Genomic DNA, 22,500 nt, shown 5'->3' with positions numbered 1-22,500 from the left:
ATGTGTCGTTCCCCTCACCGTTTATATCCACTAACAGATCTAGAAATTATAATATCGTAGACGAGGTTACTGTAGCAAGACACACTTTACACAACTGCGCACTCGGCCTCTGCTGGTTCAACTCCGAGCGTGAGGAGCCGTTCTGTGTGGGTTCGTGTGGTAGGTGATATAAGGTATATTATAGTGCCTGCGGGGTATAATGACACTAGACTCGTTACAAGGGGTTATGGAGAGCTCTCAATATCCCGAGATATGCTTCGTTTGGCCAACTGTGAATGGCTTTAGAGATAACATAATAACAGGTAGTGTCTGTGGGTCAAATCACAGAAAGGCGACCACCCATCTGGTAAACCAGCCATTGGTGAACATATCTTGACTTGACCAATAGTGGCTGGTTATGTTCTCCCCCTTCGCCTAAAATAAAATAACGAAAGTGTCTGTGTGTGGAAAAGTCAAACGGCCAGGCTGCTTACTCCTGTCAACGCTGCCGTCTCCCAGCTGACTAACTCGTGGGGTTAGTGACCCACCCATGGGTTACTGACCCACCCATGGGTTAGTGACTAACTATGCTACTCCTAAAAGCTAGCAAGTCAACTTCCTGGCATTGTTTCCATGGTCACGTTATAACTGCAGCTCGTCTCGGAGAATGGGACGATTGAGGGAGACCTTTGATGGAAACACGAAGGCTTCCTCTCGACGTTATTCGATGATTTAACGTTCAGTCCTCCGCCCACGTCTCCAGGCTGCCTTACACTGACATTTGACGTTCTTCCATATAGAGCATATCTTTCAAATCGTCATAACAAACTGGTCCTAGTTTCAGTATCAGTATGCTACTCCTCCTCTGCATTGGTTCTGTTGACTTGCATACTTTTCTTAATTTTCTTACTTGCATTACACCTAGGCCTATCATCACATTTACGGCTTATTCGTTTTTCTCATTGCTTCATCTTATCTGTTATTGTCAATAGAACATCTACCATTATTTCTATGCAGGCAGTAGTCAAAATTAGATAACATAAGATTATTGTGTGTGTGTGTGTGTGTGTGTGTGTGTGTGTGTGTGTGTGTGTGTGTGTGTGTGTGTGTGTGTGTGTGTGTGTGTGTGTGTGTGTGTGTGTGTGTGTTATATTCCGGACATTTCTTTCTATTAATGTCTACTCCGATTGTTTATTGAAGTGTGCGCGCGTGTGTCTCTGTGATTGTGTGTTTGCATCTGTTTTTTGTTTTCACAGACTGCATCTCGGATTAATTTCCGGTGTGCTGACAATAAACCCGAGCTGACGGTATCTCTTGCCTTATCGGCTGAGCTGTTTTCCAGTGTCTGAACGTCAATATTATGTGTTGTATCAGTTGTAGGCGAGCTTCCAGTGACGCTGAGACGAGCAGCACAGTAGCTGTTGTTTAATCCCCTGTAAACTGAAATCAGGATCCAATGCTCGATGCACAATGGTCTGTGAATCAATCCAATTAGCGGATCCCAAGGACCACATGGCCACTTTGCCCATGCCAAATAAAGCTCTTGTGATGAATTAATTGCATTGCATTAAACTCTTCTGAAGATCAGCATCCAATATGCTCCACACTCCTCCAAGAATCCAAGAAATGCACTGTATTTACACATGAGGCCTTAATCTTTTATTATCCAGGCTTTCTTTTTCATTGCATCCCCCATTCTTACTTTGGGATAATGTTATTGCTGTCCACCAGGAAGTGAATTCACTGCTGTCCCTGGAATGAGGGTTCGCTCTGCAACTATGTTTCTTTTAACTTGCCATTTTGTGGGTTTTCGGGTTAGGGGGGTGACTTCTTATGCAAGGCTGTAAAGTGGCTTTTAGACTGCAAGTGTGACACAGGGGCGGGCTGTAAGAATTGGTCGTCTGTGTGTTTTCCAGTAAGGCTTTATGAGCTTGGTTGCTTAGCCGAATGAGGAGATGTCCTTCATTAAGATCCCGGGGTGTAACACCAGTCAACAGAGAACAGGTCGCGTGTGGAGGGAGCAACAGAGAGGGCCCAAGGTAACTTCTATCTGAATGTAATACATTTATAATACCTTGTTACTTGACACAAAACCTTTTTTTGTGTACCTCGCAGTTTATAGCCTAATTTCACGTCAGAAGGAAGATTCAGGAGACATATTACCGTACATATATGATGTCACCAAAGAGATCCTCCTGTCCTGGTTATATTGATTTAACTCTCAGTGGATGGATTGTCCTGCATGGAGACTGAGTACTGGAGTGTGAGAGCGTGTTTGTGAGTGGGCAGCGTTCAGACCACGACTCAGAGAGATGGCTAAGGGTTCGCCTGAATAGTGAATCGATTCATTGATAACCTTTTTTTTTCTCTCACTCTGTGCCTCAGCAACTAGTTACAGTTAAAGCGTCTCAAATGGGTCTCATTTTATAGCTTTCATTATTTGGCCTTTCTTTCAATTCATTACAAAATGAATACTTTGTGCATCAGACATAAGGGAGTATTTCTACTCACTAATATTACTTCTACCATCATTTAAGAAATGTTGTAAACCACATGACCATCTTTACAGGAACAATTATGAGCGGTCAATAAAGATAGTTCTTGGCTGAATATGTTATGCATGTTTCTCCAGACCTTCGTCATAAATCAGAATTTGTTCAAGCGCACGACCAGGGGCTGTGTCTCTGGGTTTTAGTGCAACGACTTGTTAGAGAATCAATAGATTCAGCAGAAGGGAGGGGGGACCAGGGCTTTGGGGCTGGGGGGGGGGGACCAGGGGGGTTTGGGGCTGGGGGGGGACCAGGGGGCTTTGGGGCGGGGGGGGACCAGGGCTTTGGGGCTGGGGGGGGGGGACCAGCCATGAGGTGATGCATGCTGGGTTCCAGGGGAGCTTCTCTGCCCTGTTTTGATCCCATGTCAGCAGGTCTTAGGGGGGGGGGGGGGATCACCTATAGCGCAGTCCAACCCTGGCTTCTCATCCCACTAGTTATGTAAGGCGATAACGGACGGGCTCCACGCGTGATGACAGTGTTAATAGCGATGTGTTAGCAGCTCTATTAACAGTCATATGCTAGCTGTGAACCGGAACTCCTGATCCAAACTGCGTCACGCGTGGGCCGGCACGTGTCTTTTTTCGGGGTTTCTATTTCGGCAAATGGACGTCCATTCATGTTCTTCCAACTGAGAAAAATAACTAGCAGGCTGTTGCAGTGGGAAGGCACCTCCTTCTGGAACTATCAATATCCTCCCATCCTCCATACCGCTCGGTGCTGTGACAGAGCGGGGGATGAGTGCTGGGACCGGTGGCATGCTTGGCTGAATTACAACCGGATGAAACTTGTGAGGGTGTGGGAGTTTGCAGACACGTAACTTTGGTGTCTGATGCTAATATTTTCTGTTTTATTAATGTTTGATACATGGAGGAACCTTGGCCAATGTATGGTTCATCTTCCCTGTTGCTTTGATGTGTTAATGAAGGGCGTTATGAGCTCCACTGGGGTTAACATGTTGTCTACTATTAAACAAGAGAATGACACACTGGTAGTGGACACTGGTAGCACACACACACATACACGTACACACGCACACGCACAAACATAACCTTAAACACATGAATGTGTTTTGGTAGGCTGGAAAAGCGGGTATATAATGCAATTCATTATTTATTATTATTGAAATTGGCCCAGTTTGTATAAGGATGTTAACATCGGATTCATGAATTCAAACGCCCATGTTGAAGTCAACAAATCAGGTCTAACACATGAATCCCAGCAGAACAGAAGAAAAGCAAGACCAACATGAAGCTTGGGGTCATTTGTCCTCGATCCCGGTATGACCACGGTACAGTAGGCGTGGGTCAGCCCTCATCAGTGGATTCTTCTGTGGTTTCATACAGCTCTTCAGCCGCCACGAGCGGACGCACATACAGCCGTGACGTCACCACTCACCCCCCCACACTTAATGAGTTCAGCCGTTAGGAAAGGTAGCCCCGCCCTCTACCCTGGGGGGGCCGGACCACTGTGGGGGGGTCTCTCCGCTGCTTCTCTCTCTCCCTGTCATACTGCCAGCAAATGGAGCAGTAGATATCTGTGCATGTTTCTCTTTACTGGCATGATCACTCACGGCCACTGGACAGATGTGCACCCAGCTCTGTGTGTGTGTGTGTGTGTGTGTGTGTGTGTGTGTGTGTGTGTGTGTGTGTGTGTGTGTGTGTGTGTGTGTGTGTGTGTGTGTGTGTGTGTGTGTGTGTGTGTGTGTGTGTGTGTGTGTGTGTGTGTGTGTGTGTGTGTGTGTCTGAAAGTGGATAGCTGCCATCCTCGCTTCCTTGACCAAAATCTCTACTGAACAGACTGTCAAGAGTAGCTTGCTAAGTACAGTGAGAACATTATTAGACTAGACAGTACCGTACATAGAGCTGTAGTAGAGGAGTCAGTACAGTACATAGAGCTGTAGTAGAGGAGTCAGTACAGTACATAGAGCTGTAGTAGAGGAGTCAGTACAGTACATAGAGCTATAGTAGAGGAGTCAGTACCGTACATAGAGCTGTAGTAGAGGAGTCAGTACAGTACATAGAGCTGTAGTAGAGGAGTCAGTACAGTACATAGAGCTGTAGTAGAGGAGTCAGTACATAGAGCTGTAGTAGAGGAGTCAGTACAGTACATAGAGCTATAGTAGAGGAGTCAGTACATAGAGCTGTAGTAGAGGAGTCAGTACAGTACATAGAGCTGTAGTAGAGGAGTCAGTACAGTACATAGAGCTGTAGTAGAGGAGTCAGTACAGTACATAGAGCTATAGTAGAGGAGTCAGTACAGTACATAGAGCTGTAGTAGAGGAGTCAGTACAGTACATAGAGCTGTAGTAGAGGAGTCAGTACAGTACATAGAGCTGTAGTAGAGGAGTCAGTACAGTACATAGAGCTATAGAGGAGTTAGTACAGTACATAGAGCTGTAGTAGAGGAGTCAGTACATAGAGCTGTAGTAGAGGAGTCAGTACAGTACATAGAGCTGTAGTAGAGGAGTCAGTACAGTACATAGAGCTGTAGTAGAGGAGTCAGTACAGTACATAGAGCTGTAGTAGAGGAGTCAGTACAGTACATAGAGCTGTAGTAGAGGAGTCAGTACAGTACATAGAGCTGTAGTAGAGGAGTCAGTACAGTACATAGAGCTGTAGTAGAGGAGTCAGTACAGTACATAGAGCTATAGTAGAGGAGTCAGTACAGTACATAGAGCTGTAGTAGAGGAGTCAGTACAGTACATAGAGCTGTAGTAGAGGAGTCAGTACCGTACATAGAGCTGTAGTAGAGGAGTCAGTACAGTACATAGAGCTGTAGTAGAGGAGTCAGTACAGTACATAGAGCTGTAGTAGAGGAGTCAGTACAGTACATAGAGCTGTAGTAGAGGAGTCAGTACAGTACATAGAGCTGTAGTAGAGGAGTCAGTACATAGAGCTGTAGTAGAGGAGTCAGTACATAGAGCTGTAGTAGAGGAGTCAGTACAGTACATAGAGCTGTAGCAGAGGAGTCAGTACAGTACATAGAGCTATAGTAGAGGAGTCAGTACAGTACATAGAGCTATAGTAGAGGAGTCAGTACAGTACATAGAGCTATAGTAGAGGAGTCAGTACAGTACATAGAGCTGTAGTAGAGGAGTCAGTACAGTACATAGAGCTGTAGTAGAGGAGTCAGTACAGTACATAGAGCTGTAGTAGAGGAGTCAGTACAGTACATAGAGCTGTAGTAGAGGAGTCAGTACAGTACATTGAGCTGTAGTAGAGGAGTCAGTACAGTACATAGAGCTATAGTAGAGGAGTCAGTACAGTACATAGAGCTGTAGTAGAGGAGTCAGTACAGTACATAGAGCTGTAGTAGAGGAGTCAGTACAGTACATAGAGCTGTAGTAGAGGAGTCAGTACATAGAGCTGTAGTAGAGGAGTCAGTACAGTACATAGAGCTATAGTAGAGGAGTCAGTACATAGAGCTGTAGTAGAGGAGTCAGTACAGTACATAGAGCTGTAGTAGAGGAGTCAGTACAGTACATAGAGCTGTAGTAGAGGAGTCAGTACAGTACATAGAGCTATAGTAGAGGAGTCAGTACAGTACATAGAGCTGTAGTAGAGGAGTCAGTACAGTACATAGAGCTGTAGTAGAGGAGTCAGTACAGTACATAGAGCTGTAGTAGAGGAGTCAGTACAGTACATAGAGCTATAGAGGAGTTAGTACAGTACATAGAGCTGTAGTAGAGGAGTCAGTACATAGAGCTGTAGTAGAGGAGTCAGTACAATACATAGAGCTGTAGTAGAGGAGTCAGTACAGTACATAGAGCTGTAGTAGAGGAGTCAGTACAGTACATAGAGCTGTAGTAGAGGAGTCAGTACAGTACATAGAGCTGTAGTAGTGGAGTCAGTACAGTACATAGAGCTGTAGTAGAGGAGTCAGTACAGTACATAGAGCTGTAGTAGAGGAGTCAGTACCGTACATAGAGCTGTAGTAGAGGAGTCAGTACAGTACATAGAGCTGTAGTAGAGGAGTCAGTACAGTACATAGAGCTATAGTAGAGGAGTCAGTAGAGTACATAGAGCTGTAGTAGAGGAGTCAGTAGAGTACATAGAGCTATAGTAGAGGAGTCAGTACAGTACATAGAGGAGTCGGTACAGTACATAGAGCTGTAGTAGAGGAGTCGGTACAGTACATAGAGCTGTAGTAGAGGAGTCAGTACAGTACATAGAGCTGTAGTAGAGGAGTCAGTACAGTACATAGAGCTGTAGTAGAGGAGTCAGTACAGTACATAGAGCTGTAGTAGAGGAGTCAGTACAGTACATAGAGCTGTAGTAGAGTCAGTACAGTACATAGAGCTGTAGTAGAGGAGTTAGTACAGTACATAGAGCTATAGTAGAGGAGTCAGTACAGTACATAGAGCTGTAGTAGAGGAGTCAGTACAGTACATAGAGCTGTAGTAGAGGAGTCAGTACAGTACATAGAGCTATAGTAGAGGAGTCAGTACAGTACATAGAGCTGTAGTAGAGGAGTCAGTACATAGAGCTGTAGTAGAGGAGTTAGTACAGTACATAGAGCTGTAGTAGAGGAGTCAGTACAGTACATAGAGCTGTAGTAGAGGAGTCAGTACAGTACATAGAGCTATAGTAGAGGAGTCAGTACAGTACATAGAGCTGTAGTAGAGGAGTCAGTACAGTACATAGAGCTGTAGTAGAGGGGTCAGTACAGTACATAGAGCTGTAATAGAGGAGTCAGTACAGTACATGGAGCTATAGAGGAGTTAGTACAGTACATAGAGCTGTAGTAGAGGAGTCAGTACATAGAGCTATAGTAGAGGAGTCAGTACAGTACATAGAGCTGTAGTAGAGGAGTCAGTACAGTACATAGAGCTGTAGTAGAGGAGTTAGTACAGTACATAGAGCTATAGTAGAGGAGTCAGTACAGTACATAGAGCTGTAGTAGAGGAGTTAGTACAGTACATAGAGCTATAGTAGAGGAGTCAGTACAGTACATAGAGCTGTAGTAGAGGAGTCAGTACAGTACATAGAGCTGTAGTAGAGGAGTCAGTACAGTACATAGAGCTATAGTAGAGGAGTCAGTACAGTACATAGAGCTGTAGTAGAGGAGTCAGTACAGTACATAGAGCTGTAGTAGAGGAGTCAGTACAGTACATAGAGCTGTAGTAGAGGAGTCAGTACATAGAGCTATAGTAGAGGAGTCAGTACAGTACATAGAGCTATAGTAGAGGAGTCAGTACAGTACATAGAGCTGTAGTAGAGGAGTCAGTACAGTACATAGAGCTATAGTAGAGGAGTCAGTACAGTACATAGAGCTGTAGTAGAGGAGTCAGTACAGTACATAGAGCTGTAGTAGAGGAGTCAGTACAGTACATAGAGCTGTAGTAGAGGAGTCAGTACAGTACATAGAGCTGTAGTAGAGGAGTCAGTACAGTACATAGAGGAGTCAGTACAGTACATAGAGCTATAGTAGAGGAGTCAGTACAGTACATAGAGCTGTAGTAGAGGAGTCAGTACAGTACATAGAGCTGTAGTAGAGGAGTCAGTACAGTACATAGAGCTGTAGTAGAGGAGTCAGTACAGTACATAGAGCTATAGTAGAGTCCCTACCCAGTAGGAACCAGTGGAGTACTGCACCTACCCAGTAGGAACCAGTGGAGTACTGCCCCTACCCAGTAGGAACCAGTGGAGTACTGCACCTACCCAGTAGGAACCAGTGGAGTACTGCCCCTACCCAGTAGGAACCAGTGGAGTACTGCCCCTACCCAGTAGGAACCAGTGGAGTACTGCCCCTACCCAGTAGGAACCAGTGGAGTACTGCCCCTACCCAGTAGGAACCAGTGCCTCAGTCCTACATGGAGGGTGCTACATGGGCTGCGTGTCTTCATCCCGTCCTGTCTTACTGTTAGCGCACTGACTCAGTGTAGGCGTCAGTGTGCTAACAGAGTCTGGAGGACGATCGGGCTCCGCTGTCCGCTCTCCTGATGGTCCCACGGGGGGGGGCAGGAGTCTGACACGGTGTTGTTCGTCCGCCCGGGCCGCTCTCCTGATGGTCCCACGGGGGGGGGCAGGAGTCTGACACGGTGTTGTTCGTCCGCCCGGGCCGCTCTCCTGATGGTCCCACGGGGGGGGGCAGGAGTCTGACACGGTGTTGTTCGTCTGCCCGGGCCGCTCTCCTACAGAGCGCGGCGTACCTTCCATCCAAGCCGTCTCTGTCTTTAACAGCATTACACTGACTCATCCCATTCTGAGGCGTAGCCCCAATATAGAAGGATGTTCAAATAGAACAACCAGCAGGAATCAGTATGAGTAAGCAACGTGTTGACCACTGTTTATTAGATATTTAGTTAGCCATAAAACGCTTTGTACTGACGATCCCAATGACAGTACTATAGCCAGCATCTGGGCTGGTTTTCTATCACTATATCCTTAACTATCTATACTTTAAGTAAGCCAGTTCCCAGACTCCAGTAGACACTAGCACCAGACTGTTGCCCTCTAATCCTCCCTCACAGTTCTCAGGTAGGACCTAAAGACAAACGGCTCATACAGTTTTTATGAAAGTTTTGCTTGCAGGTCCAATGCGGCCATTAATCACCAACCAATCCCGAATCGGTGTGCTCTTATGTCCCGCCCTATTGCCGACACCTTATTGGTGTAGAACGCCGGGCGGTGCTGCCAGTCATGACCTACATAAATAATTAGAAGGAGACAATGAGAGACAGCAGAGTGAGGTTAGGGTTAGGGTTAGGGTGAAGAGAATAGGTTGGGGTTAGGGTAAGGTTAGGGTGAAGAGAATAGGTTAGGATTAGGGTTAGGTTAGGGTGAAGAGAATAGGTTAGGGTTAGGGTGAAGAGAATAGGTTGGGGTTAGGGTAAGGTTAGGGTGAAGAGAATAGGTTAGGATTAGGGTTAGGTTAGGGTGAAGAGAATAGGTTAGGGTGAAGAGAATAGGTTAGGGTTAGGGTGAAGAGAATAGGTTAGGGTTAGGGTGAAGAGAATAGGTGAGGGTTAGGGTTAGGTTAGGGTGAAGAGAATAGGTTAGGGTTAGGGTTAGAGTGAGGGGTGAAGAGAGTAGTTTAGGGTTAGGGTTAGGGTTAGAGTGAGGTGTGAAGAGAGTAGTTTAGGGTTAGGGTTAGAGAGAGGTGTGAAGAGAGTAGTTTAGGGTTTGGGAGGAGAGGAAGGAGGTGTAGTTTAGGGTTTGGGAGGAGAGGAAGGAGGTGTAGTTTAGGGTTTGGAGAGGAAGGAGGTGTAGTTTAGGGTTTAGGGAGGAAGGAGGTGTGGTTTAGGGTTTAGGGAGGAAGGAGGTGTAGTTTAGGGTTTAGGAGGAGAGGAAGGAGGCGTAGTTTAGGGTTTAGGAGGAGAGGAAGGAGGCGTAGTTTAGGGGTTAGGGAGGAGAGGAAGGAGGCGTAGTTTAGGGGTTAGGGAGGAGAGGAAGGAGGCGTAGTTTAGGGGTTAGGGAGGAGAGGAAGGAGGCGTAGTTTAGGGGTTAGGGAGGAGAGGAAGGAGGCGTAGTTTAGGGGTTAGGGAGGAGAGGAAGGAGGCGTAGTTTAGGGTTTAGGAGGAGAGGAAGGAGGCGTAGTTTAGGGTTTAGGGAGGAGAGGAAGGAGGCGTAGTTTAGGGTTTAGGGAGGAGAGGAAGGAGGCGTAGTTTAGGGTTTAGGAGGAGAGGAAGGAGGCGTAGTTTAGGGTTTAGGAGGAGAGGAAGGAGGCGTAGTTTAGGGGTTAGGGAGGAGAGGAAGGAGGCGTAGTTTAGGGTTTGGGAGGAGAGGAAGGAGGCGTAGTTTAGGGTTTAGGAGGAGAGGAAGGAGGCGTAGTTTAGGGTTTAGGAGGAGAGGAAGGAGGCGTAGTTTAGGGTTTAGGAGGAGAGGAAGGAGGCGTAGTTTAGGGGTTAGGGAGGAGAGGAAGGAGGCGTAGTTTAGGGGTTAGGGAGGAGAGGAAGGAGGCGTAGTTTAGGGGTTAGGGAGGAGAGGAAGGAGGCGTAGTTTAGGGGTTAGGGAGGAGAGGAAGGAGGCGTAGTTTAGGGTTTGGGAGGAGAGGAAGGAGAGAGCGATGAGCCCAGGGGGACAACGGGGAAACTCGAAGTTATTTTATGTTCATGTTAACTTTTGTTTAAAGGTTATCATGATGGTTCAGTCCAGTATGGGGCAGTGTTATATGCAGGTGTTGGCTTTGCATTATGCATGCTTTGCTAAGACAGGCCATAAATAGACTCGGTGTACATTTTAAAACCAAGGAATTAATGCCAGCTCTTTGTATACCTTCACAGCATGGTCAATGTGTTGACCAAATGACCAATCCTCTAAAGAACAACTTAAGAGCTTTTAATGCTTAAGTATACTTGAATGAACCTAAAATGAGCTCTCTCTTTCTCCAGCCCCTCTCCTCTCCGGACCCCGTTCCAGGTGATCACGTCAGCATCCTCCCAGACCAACTCTTCATCGCTCACCCCGGCCCCTTCATCAGCTCCTGAAGGGACACCAACGCTATCTCACTGATGACCTGATGGGCTACAGCGACGTCAACAGAGAGGCCTTTCTGCTGCCAGTTGTACGCACACATCAGAGTAGATACCCTGCCCTCTCAGCCTCATCCCAGAGGCAGGTTTGAGCTGTTACTCACTCTTTACCTGCTTGTGGTACATCGGTGTGCGACTGACGGACCTGTCCCGAATGGCGTCTGTTGACTCCAGGCTTGCCTGAAGGACCACGAGCTCCCTGGGATCCAGCCCAGCTCTGACCGTCAGTACGCCCGTCTGCCGCTTCCCGAGGTTATTCCTCCTTCAGCTGAACCACCGTCCCCGCACCACGGCCCCGCGTCTCCACCGCCACTTCCCTCCAACCGGAACCAGAACCACCTTGACCGCCGCCCCCCTAGTGTGAACCTCCTCCCCCGCTCCGCTCGCCATGTACGGCAGCGCCCGCTCCGTCTCCAAGCAGGAGACGGTCGGCGCCAACGGGGGCGGCGGCTCTGGCGCCTCGGGCAGCCCCGGCCGCTCCCCCCGCCTCCCCCGCTCGCCGCGCCTGGGCCACCGCCGCAACGGCAGCGGCGGCGGCGCCGGCGGCCTCACGGGCTCCTGCAAGACGCTGTCCATGGAGAACATCCAGTCGCTGAACGCCGCCTACGCCACCTCCGGGCCCATGTACTTCACCGACCACGGCGACGAGCCCGCCCTGGGCCTGGGGGCCAGCATGGGCTCAGGGCTGAACCCCGCCCCGCCCAAGGGCACCATGACCCTGGGGAGGGCCGCGGCCCGGCTGCCCTTCGGGGCCCGGGGGGCCCTGATGGGGAGCAGCCCCAACATCAACGCCGGGGGCCTGGGGGGCGGGGGCCTGCCGAGTGACGCCATCGCGTTCGGCGGGGAGGTCCACGGGCACGCCTCCCAGGGCGCCACGGTACCGCACTCCATGAGACAGGTACGACGGGCGGCTGCTCGGCCAATCAGACGGCTCGGGGGAAGGATTATCCCTCAGTCTGTGAAGGGACCTCCGAGGACTTATCCACATCCCTGGGGGGGCAGAGGGGGGGGTCCACATCCCTGGGGGGGCAGAGAGGGGGGGGGTCCACATCCCTGGGGGGGCAGAGAGGGGGGGGTCCACATCCCTGGGGGGGCAGAGAGGGGGGGGGTCCACATCCCTGGGGGGGGCAGAGAGGGGGGGGTCCACATCCCTGGGGGGGGCAGAGAGGGGGGGTCCACATCCCTGGGGGGGGCAGAGAGGGGCGGGTCCACATCCCTGGGGGGGGCAGAGAGGGGGGGTCCACATCCCTGGGGGGGGCAGAGAGGGGGGGTCCACATCCCTGGGGGGGCAGAGAGGGGGGAGGTCCACATCCCTGGGGGGGCAGGGCTCTAGAGGGGGGGGTGATCCACATCCCTGGGGGGGCAGGGCTCTAGAGGGGGGGGCAGGGCTCTAGAGGGGGGGTGATCCACATCCCTTGGGGGGCAGGGCTCTAGAGGGGGGGGCAGGGCTCTAGCCCCCCCCTCTATGGTGAATGCGTCTGCTAAATGACTCCAGTAAAACGGATTCCATCCCTGTTCCAATGTTCAGGATGTTAAATGGTTTGTTGGAGGATGTGTGTTTTGGGGACTTCTTATTCCCAGCGTTATCGTTGCTATTCAAGCAGCCTTTGTTTTCAAAGTGGCTAAACGTTTGGACTGTTTCGGTCTGTCCGTGTCTCTTAGCAGTTCAAAGTCCCAGGCCAGCTTCAGAGTGTGTACTCAGGTTCAGTAGGGTTACACCGCTAACCTGCGCCCGAGTGTTGGGGAGAGAATGAGGTCACCTCTTGTACCTCATGCAGTAATTCATAAAGTCTGAACAGGAACACATCACTTCCTGAGACGTCTTACCCGGGCACCATTCAAGAATAACATCGCTGATGTTTACCTTCCCTCGAGGCTTCCGCTCTGTTTCAGTCTGATTCTCCACTGTGATTATGAGTGCCATTGACTGTGAGTGTGTTTGGCATTTTGTTGAAGTACTACTTTACTGTCAAATCGTAACCTACCAAACTGTGTGTGTGTGTGTGTGTGTGTGTGTGTGTGTGTGTGTGTGTGTGTGTGTGTGTGTGTGTGTGTGTGTGTGTGTGTGTGTGTGTGTGTGTGTGTGTGTGTGTGTGTGTGTGTGTGTGTGTGTGTGTGTGTGCGTGCGTCCAGGTGCGTGAAGGTGCGATGTCCGACCTCCAGACACAGTTGAGGGAGGTGCTCAGAGAGAATGAACTCCTACGAAGAGAGGTGAACGCAAACTCACACACGTCCCCTTATCAACTATTAAGAGCTACTGTTAAAGCATCATTTTATTATACATTTTATTATTATAACACTTCACCTAAGAACCAAAAAATCCTATTTTTATTATATTGAAACCAAGCACAACTGAAACTTTTGTTGTATCCAACCCGTTCTTATTGTGTGTGTGTGTGTGTGTGTGTGTGTGTGTGTGTGTGTGTGTGTGTGTGTGTGTGTGTGTGTGTGTGTGTGTGTGTGTGTGTGTGTGTGTGTGTGTGTGTGTGTGTGTGTGTGTGTGTGTGTGTGTGTGTGTGTGTGTGTGTGTGTGTTGTAGCTGGAGGCCAAAGAGTCCAAGCTGAGCTCCTCCATGAACTCCATCAAGACGTTCTGGAGCCCCGAGCTGAAGAAGGAGAGAGCCCTGCGGAAGGACGAGGCCACCAAGATGTCTGTGTGGAGAGAGCAGTACGGGGTTGTGCAGGACGAGAGCCAGGTAGGAACCTGTCTGTCTGTCTGACGGTCTGTCTGTCTGTCTGTCTGTCTGTCTGTCTGACGGTCTGTCTGTCTGTCTGTCTGATGGTCGGTCTGTCTGTCTGTCTGTCTGATGGTCTGTCTGTCCGTCTGTCCGTCTGTCCGGGCCAGGTTGGCTGTAGCTCAGGAGGTAGAGCGGGTTTACTGGTAACCTGATGGTTGCTAGTTGGGTTGACTGGTAACCTGATGGTTGCTAGTTGGGTTGACTGGTAACCTGATGGTTGCTAGTTGGGTTGACTGGTAACCTGATGGTTGCTAGTTGGGTTGACTGGTAACCTGATGGTTGCTAGTTGGGTTGACTGGTAACCTGATGGTTAGTTGGGTCCCCGGCTCCTCCTGATGTAGTGGCGAGGCGCCCCACCCTGACTGCGGCCCAGCTGGCTGTCGCCCTGGGGTCACTTTGCCACCGTCGTGTGAATTAAGTATGAAGTAAGTCGCTTTGGATGAAAGCGCCAACAGGTTGCCCTAATTGTGAATGTGTGTCTGGACATCTGTCCGTTAGAATCTGCAGGGACCTCACAATAGATCACAGCGATTTGGGAGTACCGATACGATGTGTTCTGATCTGTAATTATTCAATAAGATAGATCTATCATTTTTATATTTCATATTGAACTAATATAACAAATAATAAAGATAACAGAGTTGATGTTGGTGGAGGGACGGTAGTGCCCCAGCCCAGCCAGTGACCTGGTTGACTAACCCGCGGTACGGCAGTGACTAACCCGCGGTACGGCAGTGACTAACCCGCGGTACGGCAGTGACTAACCCGGGGGCACGGCAGTGACTAACCCGGGGGCAGTGACTAACCCGCGGTACGGCAGTGACTAACCCGGGGTACGGCAGTGACTAACCCGGGGTACGGCAGTAACTAACCCGGGGTACAGTAGTGACTAACCCGGGGTACAGTAGTGACTAACCCGCGGTACGGCAGTGACTAACCCGCGGTACGGCAGTGACTAACCCGCGGTACAGCAGTGACTAACCCGGGGTACGGCAGTGACTAACCCGGGGGCAGTGACTAACCCGGGGGCAGTGACTAACCCGGGGTACGGCAGTGACTAACCCGGGGGCAGTGACTAACCCGGGGTACGGCAGTGACTAACCCGCGGTACAGTAGTGACTAACCCGCGGTACGGCAGTGACTAACCCGGGGTACGGCAGTGACTAACCCGGGGGCAGTGACTAACCCGGGGTACGGCAGTGACTAACCCGCGGTACAGTAGTGACTAACCCGCGGTACAGCAGTGACTAACCCGCGGTACGGCAGTGACTAACCCGGGGGCAGTGACTAACCCGCGGTACGGCAGTGACTAACCCGGGGTACGGCAGTGACTAACCCGCGGTACGGCAGTGACTAACCCGCGGTACGGCAGTGACTAACCCGCGGTACGGCAGTGACTAACCCGGGGTACGGCAGTGACTAACCCGCGGTACGGCAGTGACTAACCCGCGGTACAGTAGTGACTAACCCGCGGTACAGTAGTGACTAACCCGGGGTACGGCAGTGACTAACCCGTGGTACGGCAGTGACTAACCCGCGGTACAGTTGTGACTAACCCGCGGTACAGTAGTGACTAACCCGCGGTACAGTAGTGACTAACCCGCGGTACAGTAGTGACTAACCCGCGGTACAGTAGTGACTAACCCGCGGTACAGTAGTGACTAACCCGGGGTACAGTAGTGACTAACCCGCGGTACGGCAGTGACTAACCCGCGGTACAGTAGTGACTAACCCGGGGTACAGCAGTGACTAACCCGCGCCTTGAGGGTCGGAGCCTGGTTCTGTCTGGGCCCTTTCCTCCTCGTCTCCTCCTCGTCTCCTCGTCCCCCTGTCTCCTCGTCTCCTCGTCTCCTCGTCTCCTCGTCTCCTCGTCTCCTCCTCGTCTCCTCGTCCCCCTGTCTCCTCGTCTCCTCGTCTCCTCCTCGTCTCCTCCTCGTCTCCTCCTCGTCTCCTCGTCTCCTCGTCTCCTCCTCGTCTCCTCGTCCCCCTGTCTCCCCCCCTCCTCTCCACCTCCCCTCCTCCCCCCTGTCTCCTCCCCTCCTCTCCTCCTCCCCCTGTCTCCTCGTCTCCTCCTCCCCTCCTCTCCACCTCGTCCCCCTGTCTCCTCCCCTCCTCCCCTCCTCTCCTCGTCCCCTCGTCCCCCTGTCTCCTCGTCTCCTAGCCTCCTCAGCTCACCAGCTGTCCTCCGGTGCTGAGCCATCTGGGCCGGATGGAGGGAGAGACGGCCAACAGATAGAGGACACACACACACACACACACACACACACACACACACACACACACACACACACACACACACACACACACACACACACACACACACACACACACACACAGGAATATACTGGGACACACACACATAGACAAACTCACACATATAGGAATACACTGGGACCCACACACACACCAGACAAATATGGACACACACACACCGTCGATCTGCCTCTGACTCTTTCAGATGATCCCTCTTACTTTCTCTCTCTCTCTGTGTCTCTCTCTCTGTCTCTGTCTCTGTCTCCTTCTCCCTCTGAGTGTGTGTGTAGACTCTCTCTCTCGACATATGCGTCCACACACACTAACACGCACGCGCACACAGACACAGTTGTCTGTTTACACGGACATATTCACACATTCTCAATGAGACAATTTACACGTTGAATTCTTATGGCATCCGATGACATCTCACAGTACAAAGACAATGAAACACTTTCTTCTTCTTCAAGGTAGTGTGTGTGATGACACACACAGACACACACACACACACACACACACACACACACACACATAAGGTGTATAACCCAAGCCTGTCATGAGACAGTGCGAGAGAGATTGTGTGTGTGTCTCATAACAAGCCAAGTCATAAGGGCGAGAGAGTGTTAGTGTGTGACAACAAGCCGAGTCATGAGAGAGAGAGAGAGTGTGTGTGTGTGTGTGTGTTCGGTTGTGTGTGTGTGTGAATCAGAGCTCTTCTCAGTAGGTGGGTTCACTGACATTGCATGAAATTGAGGAACAACATAATTACAAGTTCACTCATTGTCTAGTTTAATGGACTGTGTTTTTTTACACATTCTCTTATGAAAACACACACACACACACACACACACACACACACACACACACACACACACACACACACACACACACACACACACACACACACACACACACACACACACACACTACGTGGCGGCGGAGGGCGTTTTCAACATGCGTAGACAGAAACTGTTATCTTTGTGGAAATAAAATGACTCATTGGTTTCTCGCCTTCTCTTCCAGTGCTTCCCTCTTCCTGTCCTTCAATGTCTCTCTGCTTCCTCTCATCACTCATTATGAGACCATCCCCCTTTCTTTCTAGATTATTCCCCTCATTTACCTCTCGTCTATTCCATCTCCTTCCTCTCTTCATCCGTACACTGTTCCCTCCTTTCTTTCTTTTTTCTATTTCTGTCAGGGCTCTGGGTAGATGACTCAGCCCTCTACCCCTCCTCTCACTCTCACTCACTGACTCACTCTCAAACATACATACATACTGTACATACATATATACTGTAGATACATACAGACCGTACGTACATACACGCATATATACATATACACATAAATATACACATATATACATACATACATGCATGCATATATACATATACACATCTATACATAAATACATACTGTACATACATATATACTGTACATACATACTGTACATATTTACATACATGCACACATGCATTTATACATATACACATACCACATGTATACATACATATATATACATACTGTACATACATATATACTGTACATACATATATACTGTACATACACATAATACACATATATATTTACATACATACATACATACATACATACATACATACTGTACATACATACATACATACATACATGCATGTATACATATACACATAAACATATACATACATACTGTACATACATACATACATGCACACATGCATTTATACATATACACATAACACATGTATACATACATATATATACATACTGTACATACATACATGCATACATACATACATACATACATACATACATACATGTACACACACACATAATATTTCCAATTTCAGTGGTTTGTCTGCAATCCTCTTTGAAATAGAAGTGGAATGTGTTGTGGTGCCTCCCAGCCAGTCACTGCCAGGGCACGCCCCAGCTACGGAATCCAAACACCATGCTCGACTCCAGCCTCCCCCCTCCCTCCCTCCCTCCCTCCCTCCCTCCCTTCCCTCACACGTTCCCTTTGGCTGCGTACCTCCCTCACCTCCAGTCCTCCTTCCCTCACTCACTGTCCCTCCTCCCTCCCTCTCCCTCCCCCTCCCTCCCTCTCCCTCCTCCCCTTCAGCCTGCCTCTAGCACATATTGTCCGAGAAGAGTTGGTGTTCTGCTGTGTGTCCATGAAATAATAATGGGCTCTCTGTTGTCCTCCTATGAGTGACTCTCTGTAGACGACGCCGTCTGCAGTTATACCAGCCTGTGGGGGCATCCTGCAGTTGGCCTTGACAGTGGACTATAAAGACAGCGGTGTGTACAGGGCAGAGATGTGTTATGCATCACTGTTTAATCACCAGATAGCGACTAGGGTGTCAACAAGTGCTGTCTAACGCACACAGAGCCGCAGTAAGAGTACGATGAAGCTAGCCTCATGTGGCTCACGCTATTAATCACAGAGAGGTTCTGTAATGCTGTACTGGGCTGAGGTTGACGTTTACTGATGCCACTGTGTGTGTGTGTGTGTGTGTGTGTGTGTGTGTGTGTGTTTGTATCTGTATGTGTGTGTATCTATGTGTGTATCTGTATGTGTGTGTTTCTGTTTATGCGTGTATAAAGCTCCCAGGAACAACATCTGTCTCATATGAGGGATGTGTTCGTGCTGGTTGTGGGTCTCATATGAGGGATGTGTGCGTGCTGGTTGTGGGTCTCATATGAGGGATGTGTGCGTGCTGGTTGTGGGTCTCATATGAGGGATGTGTGCGTGCTGGTTGTGGGTCTCATATGAGGGATGTGTGCGTGCTGGTTGTGGGTCTCATATGAGGGATGTGTGCGTGCTGGTTGTGGGTCTCATATGAGGGATGTGTGCGTGCTGGTTGTGGGTCTCCTCTGAGGGATGTGTGCGTGCTGGTTGTGGGTCTCCTCTGAGGGATGTGTGCGTGCTGCTTGTGGGTCTCCTCTGAGGGATGTGTGCGTGCTGGTTGTGGGTCTCCTCTGAGGGATGTGTGCGTGCTGGTTGTGGGTCTCATATGAGGGATGTGTGCGTGCTGGTTGTGGGTCTCATATGAGGGATGTGTGCGTGCTGTTGTGGGTCTCCTCTGAGGGATGTGTGCGTGCTGGTTGTGGGTCTCATGAGGGATGTGTGCGTGCTGGTTGTGGGTCTCATCTGAGGGATGTGTGCGTGCTGGTTGTGGGTCTCATGAGGGATGTGTGCGTGCTGGTTGTGGGTCTCATATGAGGGATGTGTGCGTGCTGGTTGTGGGTCTCCTCTGAGGGATGTGTGCGTGCTGGTTGTGGGTTTCATGAGGGATGTGTGCGTGCTGGTTGTGGGTCTCCTCTGAGGGATGTGTGCGTGCTGGTTGTGGGTCTCCTCTGATCACAGCAGGGCGGTTAGCAGGAGAGAGTGATGAGGGGAATGATTGGAATGATTGGAATGCACTCTGCCCCCATCTCCCTCTCATGTGAAATAAAAGAACCTAGCTCCACCTCTCCCCGAGTAGAGGAGTGTTACTGTAGCTACGGTATGTTACTGTTACTGTAGCTACGGTATGTTACTGTAGCTACGGTATGTTACTGTAGCTACGGTATGTTACTGTTACTGTAGCTACGGTATCTTACTGTAGCTACGGTATGTTACTGTTACTGTAGCTACGGTATGTTACTGTTACTGTAGCTACGGTATGTTACTGTAGCTGTACTGTAGCTACGGTATGTTACTGTTACTGTAGCTACGGTATGTTACTGTAGCTACGGTATGTTACTGTTACTGTAGCTACGGTATGTTACTGTTACTGTAGCTACGGTATGTTACTGTAGCTACGGTATGTTACTGTTACTGTAGCTACGGTATGTTACTGTTACTGTAGCTACGGTATGTTACTGTAGCTGTACTGTAGCTACGGTATGTTACTGTTACTGTAGCTACGGTATGTTACTGTAGCTACGGTATGTTACTGTAGCTGTACTGTAGCTACGGTATGTTACTGTAGCTACGGTATGTTACTGTAGCTGTACTGTAGCTACGGTATGTTACTGTAGCTACGGTATGTTACTGTAGCTGTACTTTAGCTACGGTATGTTACTGTTACTGTAGCTACGGTATGTTACTGTAGCTACGGTATGTTACTGTAGCTGTACTGTAGCTACGGTATGTTACTGTAGCTACGGTATGTTACTGTTACTGTAGCTACGGTATGTTACTGTAGCTACGGTATGTTACTGTTACTGTAGCTACGGTATGTTACTGTAGCTACGGTATGTTACTGTAGCTGTACTGTAGCTACGGTATGTTACTGTAGCTACGGTATGTTACTGTAGCTGTACTGTAACACATGTTACTGTACTTCCTAGTACTGAGGACAGGATAATGTACTTCATAGTACTGTATAGCACATGTTACTGTACTTCATAGTACTGCATGATTTAATAATAAATAGTACTGTGGTGCATATACTGTAGTTCAATGTACTGAAGCACATTATACTGGTGTATGTAGTTCTGTAGTAATAGTACCGTAGTATATGCATAAATTACTTCAGCAAATGATACAATGCTACATATTGTTACTATAGTTTACTGTGATTAGTGTCATAGTACTTGATAGTACATTATACTATACTACATAATACTGTAGCACATAGTATTGTAACTCCTAATACTATACTACACAATACTGTAGCACATAGTATTGTAACACATAATACTATACTACACAATACTGTAGCATATATTATTGTAACCATGATACTGTAGTACAGGGAACTGTTATCTGATACTATACTAGACTAAATAGTACTGTGCTTATACAATACTGCAATCAATAAATTTTTCACTTTCTATGTTGTTTTTGCACATCAATGGTGTTTATGCTAGCGTGGTAGTTAGTGTATATGTGCGCACGCACTTTTTGCCATATCCATTCGGTGAATCTTCTGTCGTCATTTCAGCCCTGATTTTATCCTCAATTATTTACCACAACACTCCGGTCTGACGTACTTTGTGTGTGTGTGTGAGTGTTTCTACGTATGTGACTCTTTATGCTGTGGTCTTGGAAGGAAAAGGCATTGAGGGATGAAAGGTGCATTTAGGAACATGTTTCCCATATCAATGGATTAGTAATATTTAATAAAAAAGAGATCTATTTTAAACGTTTAGTCTGGATTGAGAAAACTGCCAGGGAAAGGGGGGGGGGGGGGGGGGGGGGTGTGTGTGTGTGTGTGTGTGTGTGTGTGTGTGTGTGTGTGTGTGTGTGTGTGTGTGTGTGTGTGTGTGTGTGTGTGTGTGTGTGTGTGTGTTTCTCTCAGGCAGGTGAACATCATGTCTTTATCTCCCAGCAGGTTGAGAGTGGGGGAGAGGGGGAGAGACAGACCAGGACACAGTCAGGGTTCTCATTTACTTTTTCTCCTGATATAAAGTTGCAGGTCTGTTTGAATCAACGTTTAATAAGATGAATATACTCAACTGTAAATAAACGAAAATGAAAAAAATCTGCAAAAAAAACAAGTGAGTTAATAATCAAGGCAGTGAAGTAGGTTTGTAATTAGAAATGAGTGATCCGTGACATTACAGAACCTGTGCATCGACACGTTGAACATCGTTTCTTTCAGTAGGAGAAGAAGGACTCTGTAGCTAGCTGTCGTTCTTCCCTCTCAGCGCTTCTGTTCTCAAACTTCTCTATTCTCATCACCCAATCCCCTTTTACTGGAGTTTCCGAGTTGGATTCTCCTCCAGGGGTACCAGAGCTCTGGGAACATCAGAAGCACTCCTGCTACACTTTCCCTCCTGTAAATAAAGGAAGTGAGAGAAAATGGTTTCCTAGAATCCCACATTTCACTGTTCTGTAGAAACAATCGCCATGGCCCAGAACATTGTAGTAGGATCAATAACTGTAGAGGGAGTGCCACTTGAAAAAACTAGGAATACGATGAAGACTTTATAAATCATTCACGGTCTTCTTTCGCCGAAAAAACCAAGAAGAGCATTGTTTACTTAGTGTCTGTTCCCGCTGACTCAATAGGCATTTCATATCACTACACCCCGCAGCCAATAGGATATTCTCAGGCTTTATATTTAGTTACCCAATAACCGTACAGGTCAAAACACAGGAACACGCATATACCCAACCCTTATCTCCACACCAATTCTTTATTGGATTTTGTCGCTATGTTTATTACAATATATTTAGATTTCGCATCATCCTGGTCTTTTCTTTTATTTTGCATCCAAACCTTGTTATCCTAATAAAATAAAATAATAATTGATCCCATACGACAAATCAGAAACATCAGGATGGTAAGACATAAAGAGATAAAAACATAAAAATCAGCAATCCATCTACGAAGCATAAAGTAAAGACGGGAGGAGAGAGAGAGGAGAGAGAGAGAGAGAGAGAGAGAGAGAGAGAGAGAGAGAGGAGAGAGAGAGAGAGAGAGAGAGATGAGAGAGAGAGAGAGAGAGAGAGAGAGAGAGAGAGAGAGAGAGAGAGAGAGAGAGAGAGAGAGAGAGAGAGAGAGAGAGGCGCA

General features: G+C 48.4%; 1 protein-coding gene across 2 annotated transcripts in view; it reads left to right on the top strand.

Annotated features, from left to right (window-relative positions):
- Positions 1–13,817, top strand: part of LOC132455561 (ELKS/Rab6-interacting/CAST family member 1-like) — a 14,334-nt gene extending 517 nt beyond the window's left edge. For both annotated transcript variants that reach the window (XM_060049404.1, XM_060049403.1), the window contains exons 2-4: positions 10,864–11,902; positions 13,138–13,215; positions 13,544–13,817. In XM_060049404.1, coding sequence (XP_059905387.1) covers positions 11,393–11,902; positions 13,138–13,215; positions 13,544–13,723 — 768 coding nt within the window. In that variant the 5' untranslated portion in view covers positions 10,864–11,392 and the 3' untranslated portion in view covers positions 13,724–13,817. The remainder of the gene's footprint in view (positions 1–10,863; positions 11,903–13,137; positions 13,216–13,543) is intronic.
- Positions 13,818–22,500: the final 8,683 nt, after the last annotated feature.

This window comes from Gadus macrocephalus, chromosome 4 (assembly GCF_031168955.1).
Source record: "Gadus macrocephalus chromosome 4, ASM3116895v1".
Classification (NCBI taxonomy): Eukaryota; Metazoa; Chordata; class Actinopteri; order Gadiformes; family Gadidae; genus Gadus; species Gadus macrocephalus.
The sequence above is the reverse complement of the archived record's forward strand: the minus strand, read 5'-3'. Positions and strand labels throughout refer to the sequence as shown.